The sequence below is a fragment of the Montipora capricornis genome, chromosome 3 (assembly GCF_036669925.1).
Source record: "Montipora capricornis isolate CH-2021 chromosome 3, ASM3666992v2, whole genome shotgun sequence".
NCBI classification, from domain to species: domain Eukaryota; kingdom Metazoa; phylum Cnidaria; class Anthozoa; order Scleractinia; family Acroporidae; genus Montipora; species Montipora capricornis.
The window spans coordinates 6,211,437-6,216,770 of NC_090885.1; the positions used below are offsets into that span (position 1 = coordinate 6,211,437).

At 35.7% G+C, this 5,334-nt stretch overlaps 1 protein-coding gene across 1 annotated transcript; it reads right to left on the bottom strand.

The window, feature by feature from the left end:
- Positions 1–234: 234 nt before the first annotated feature.
- Positions 235–2,316, bottom strand: LOC138042025 (microfibril-associated glycoprotein 4-like). Its single transcript, XM_068887754.1, has 3 exons — positions 2,038–2,316; positions 1,171–1,551; positions 235–560 (listed from the first exon to the last, which is right to left on the bottom strand). The coding sequence occupies exons 1-3, from the start codon at positions 2,285–2,287 to the stop codon at positions 298–300; spliced, it is 894 nt and encodes a 297-aa protein (XP_068743855.1). The 5' UTR covers positions 2,288–2,316; the 3' UTR covers positions 235–297.
- Positions 2,317–5,334: the final 3,018 nt, after the last annotated feature.

A 5,334-nucleotide genomic window follows, 5' to 3' on the forward strand; every position in this document is an offset into this window, starting at 1 on the left:
TTTTGCTTCATTGCAGAAAATAATCTGTGGCAAACAACTGTTGATTGTTGTAACTAAAAATGGTAGCAGAATGGTGAGAAACTGAGGTGATGATTGAGTTGAGCCAATCCCAACTGAGAAGAATCTTGATTGAGTCTTAGCGGCTCCTTTTTAAGAGGGAATTACTTTCGGGATTGAAACTGAGTTATCGTAAACAATGTGAACGTTTTGTTTACTTTTATTTCTGTCGAACAACTGAATCACAAATTTCTGAAGGCTTCACATTTACTAGAAAATCAGAGACTGATGTATCAATCTTTAGAAACCAGATGGTCTGATCTTCATTTCAGCTCTTTTAACAGAATAGTAGTATCCTTTCCAGGTACCCCAGTTGACACCATCTGCATATGAAGAGTGCTTGCCACGATGATAAAGACCGTTGAGGTTTGAGCGGTGGCAAGCCTTATACCACCACGCACCGCTCCACGACACTGCACAGTTCTTAGACCAAGAATCATTATCGCTGTCCTTGGTAGAAAAGGGAGCACCACCATGGCTAGATAACGAATCACCAGCAGTTCCTGAAAACATTTGGAGTATTGTAACACAGTACATGTAACTACGGATAACCAATCTCCTTCTCACAGCTCTCAATAGGATATATTTTCTAAACAGAATCACTTTATTCTAGACATTCCCTACTCAACTATAAGAAGTCAGAACGAAATGAAATGCGAGAGTGGTTGTAACTGAAGTTTGAAGAGTTTGGGAAACGTATAAAAGTGTTGTACTTTTAACTGTTCTCTGTACCAGTACTAAGGAATCGCCATATATATTACCATATTACTGGTCGTATTTCAAATCAGCCAGCTCCTTGATAGCTTGATATCTCAATGTCAGAGCAGAAATTGTAGCGCTGCAATAAAGTCGTCGTGAATTTCCTTTTAAGCCCGAATTTTTCTGAGTGTTGCTTTCAAGACTGTGATAATCTTGAATCTGTGATAACAAATTAACCAGAAAATTAGAACGCGAAAAGGGGAGAACATTAATTAAAGAGAAAAGTGTCAATAAGCATAGAAAAACACTGCTCTCGTTGTCTCTCTTTTATAATAATGGAAGCGGTATTGCCGTGTATATCGTAGAATCTTAATTAATTGTGCAGTACTGAGACAGGTGTATAAAATTACATACCCGAGTAAGTTCCAAGGCTCAACTGGTATTTGGCCTTCTCGCTGGTCACTGCAAACATGTCATAGGCAGCATAGGCAGTTTTCCCTTTTGTGTCTTCCAAATCAACTCGAAGCGTATTATTCCCCAGTTTGGTCAGACGATGGATCTTGTCCAGTCCCAGCCAAAACTCGCCCTTCAGGTTACCAAAGCCTTGTTTGTAGTCATCCCAGCCTCGGTAAAAATCAATCGATCCGTCCAGTCTCTTTTGGAACACTGTCCATCCCCCACCGGCTGTTGTCTGGTCACAAAACACGTCAAACGTACCTGAACCATCGGGGTCGATTGTGTAAACACTACTGATCCTTTCTCCATGTTTGTACAACTCAGCACAGTTCCTCCTGACTGTTTGAATAATTAACATTGTTAATTCGTTACGTGTTATTCTTTACAATAAAACTCGAGCTTCCGAAAAAGGCCTTTTTAAAGGATTTTAGGCAATTTACTTAACCTGCTTAACGTATCGCTTCTCTTGCGTATGTTCGCGATTTCCTCCACTCGCTTAAGTTTCTGCACTTACTATACCCGGGGCGAATTCATCATAATGGTTAATAATTAAGATTTTTTTCTCGCGTTGGCGTTTACTAAAGCACATTGGTAGGTGCTTGGTTTATATTTTTCTATTGTTTAGAATTTTTTTTAAACGTAAAACCTTCAGTAATTATACAATAACTCTAACCTAACCCTAACGCTAACCCTAATCCTAACCGCTGAAGGTTTTACCGTGTTTAGATAATTTTAAAGAATAGATAACCACTAAATGACAAAATACACCACGTATCGTCCAGCACATTTTCAATGACAGCTGATTGTTGATTACGGCAGGCTTACCTATAGCAACAGTCTTGTTTGCGCTTTTCATTGTGTCGATATCACTTTGTATTTGAGTGAGTTGCTTCTTCATTTCTGTCAACATTGCCTCGACCTTTTTTGATGGTCCAGCGTAAAACTGGAAGTTGTTACCATGCCGAGTAGTTGTCGAAAGATTAACAACATTATTTCCCGGCTTAGCAACAGTTTGGTGGACGGAGAACGCAAAGAGAACTAACTCAAAGCAAAATACAGTGATAAAAATAGACATCTCGACAACTGATTGAAGTTCGACCCAAAACCAACTTAATCGCAGGGTTAGTAATGATGCGATTGATCAAGCAGCGTCATTAGTAATACTAAAGCAGTTAACATTGCGCGAAAAATTTCGAGTTTATATATGCAAATAGTTTCTTCGTTTGTGTTGTTGAGATGCGTCCGAAAAACATTCACTGACATTAAAGAAAAAAGATAAAATAAAATAAAAATAATAATAATGATAATAATAATAATAATAATAAAATAAAAAATAAAATAAACATGAGCGTTGGAAAAAAAACTCCCAGATGACTTACCCTCATGCGAGAATTTAAGTCTTTTCAAGCATAAACTTTAAAGAACTATTGTTTTCGCAGTAGAGCTATATTTAGTTTCTTTCTTTTACGTAATTTAAGTTTTTATTACCGTTTGACATAATCAAATTTTAAACTTTTAAACTTTTTACTTTTTAGCTTTTTTGTTAAACGCTTAGAACATTTATGGATAGGCTCTGCATAAAAAATATTATTATTATATTATTAGTGCTTCAATCGCCATGTAATTCATAGCCTGAGCCGATTATGCGTTTATGTATGGGAAACGGAAATGGAAATGGAAACTATATTTGTTCATTATATATGCATCCGTTTTGATGGTTAAAATGCATGACTTCAAACTGTCAACATAGTCTCCGACTTGAATAGCAAGAAGTCGCCCGTTTCATTGTAAGGGATTAATTATTTTAGGTTAGAAGCTGTCAAAATCTAAAAACGCAACTAGAACTTTAAACATGCAGTATTCTTTGGAATGGACTGGCCTATTGGTAATAGTAAGGAGAAGCTTACGTTACGCGAAAACTTTCGAGTTTATATGTATGCAAATCGTTTCTTTGTGTTGTTTAAAAATATTTACTGACTTAACAAATTGAAAAACACTTAACATGAAAGAGTAATTAAATTTCCACAACATGATATTTGATCAAATCTTTGTTGTAGTTTTTCACTACTTTCTGGTGAAATATAACTATATCTCAGGAAGATCATTCTTCGATCAGCAGCCGAAGCGTTTCAAAAGAGACCTTTTTGCGACTGCAAAACATTTACTGACATAAAAAAAAGAAACATTTAACATGTGTATATCTATTCTGTAAATTCGTTAGATCTCCAAATAAATTTGATGAAGGCTTGTACTGGCCAGCCGAAATATCGTTAAAAATACATCTTCGCGTTGTTTTACCAGTCGTGCAACGTTCGTCTTGACTTTCATAAATATTAAATTTCCACAACAGGGTAGTCCATCGAATCTTTCTTGCATTTTTGTTACTACTTTTTAGTAAAACATATAAACAATACCTCAGTTCGCCCAGTGAACGCATAAGAAAAGAGACCTCTTCTAGCATGGGAAGAGACAATCGCTTACTGATTGTCCCGCTGATAAGCGGGAAAGCATTTTAGGTAATGCTGACAACCAGTCGCTGGGTGCCCCTGTCACTTAGTCCTTTCACGGGAACACATGAGCCTAACGAAATGACTCAGTTGCTCCCAAATGAGCGGCTTTGTTGGAGAATGGCACCGGCATCGCAGAGGTCATGGGCCTTGATGAATCCCGTTCAAGCTGTTTAAAATTTTCAGGTGTCTACATGTATATGAAATAATTGCTTAAATTGCCCAGATAAGAGCGAGGATCACTTCAAGGTCCTTCAATCCTTCGACGTTTTGGTCACTTTTGACTTAGTCTCATGTCGTTCCATTCACCCGTGTGATCTTCCCACCCGCTCTGTCGATGTTACGTGTATCCCGATCCGGTCAAGATATTTAGTATCTTTCTTACGGTCTAGAACTATAACAATTCGGTTACAATTCGTCTCAACCCTGTTAGCTTTAACCTGAAGATCTGTGGATCGAGAGCATTTGCTGTCTCAACCCACGAGCGTTGGAATACATTTCCAGATGACTTACCCTCACGTGAGAATTTAAGTCTTTTCAAGCATAAAATCAAAACTTTCCCTTTTCGCAGTAGAGCTATATTTAAGTTTCTTTCTTTTACGTAATTTAAGGTTTTTCTTACCGGTTGACAGTCAAATTCTTAACTTTTAAACTTTTTAGTTTTTAACTTGAAGTTCTATTGTTAAGCGCTTACAACATGTATGGATAGGCACTACATATAAATAAAATTATGCATTGTAAGTAGTGTAAAAATTGTTTTGTAAGTAACTTAAGTATCATATTGGTAAGTACAGTGGTGAAAATATTGTTTTGTAAATAGCGCAAGTATTCTAATGTAAATAATGTAAGTACAGTCGTGTAAGTAGAGGAAGCGATTTGTAAGTAAAAAAAAAATAAATTAATAAAAAAAATTATAATGCTAGTATTGTAAGTAGTGTAAGTGTTTGTCCTGCTTGCTTGTATAAATACTGTAAGTATGAGCAGTGCAATGTATATGTATGTAAGTATAATATTAGTATTGTAAGTAGTGTAAGTGTTCGTCCTGTAAATATTATAAAATAAAATAAATAAATACAAATAAAATAAATATAAAATAAAATTATGATTATATTATTAGTGCTTCAATCTCCATATTAATTCATAGCGTGAGCCGATTATGCGCTTATGTATGGAGAAAATAATGGAAACGACTCGTGATTAACAAGCCAAATTACGAATTAACTGTTTTTGTTCATAATATATGTTTTGATGGTCAAAATGCGTGGCTTCAAACTGTCAACATTGTCTCCGACTCAAATAGCAAGAAGTCGCCCTTTTCATTGTAAGGGTTTAAATTATTTCAGGTTGGAAGCTGTCAAAATCTCAAAACGAAACCAAAACTTTGAACATGCAGTATTCTTTGGAGTTGACTGGCCTATCGATAGTAGTAAGGAGAAGCTTACGTTACGCGAAAACTTTCGAGTTTATATGTATGCAAATCGTTTCTTTGTTTTATTGAAAAATATTTACTGACTTAACAAATTGAAAAACACTTAACACGAAAGAGTAATTAAATTTCCACAACATGATTTGATCAAATCTCTCTTGTAGCTTTTCACTACTTTCTTGTGAAATA

What these genes read in the sequence shown, in the direction of transcription:
- LOC138042025 (XM_068887754.1), bottom strand. Translation starts at nt 2,287, where the DNA reads ATGTCTATTTTTATCACTGTATTTTGCTTTGAGTTAGTTCTCTTTGCG. An exon ending in AAACAAGACTGTTGCTATAG is followed by an intron (nt 1,552 to 2,037) that starts GTAAGCCTGCCG and finishes TTATTCAAACAG; the next exon opens with TCAGGAGGAACTGTGCTGAG. An exon ending in GAGCCTTGGAACTTACTCGG is followed by an intron (nt 561 to 1,170) that starts GTATGTAATTTT and finishes AAATGTTTTCAG; the next exon opens with GAACTGCTGGTGATTCGTTA.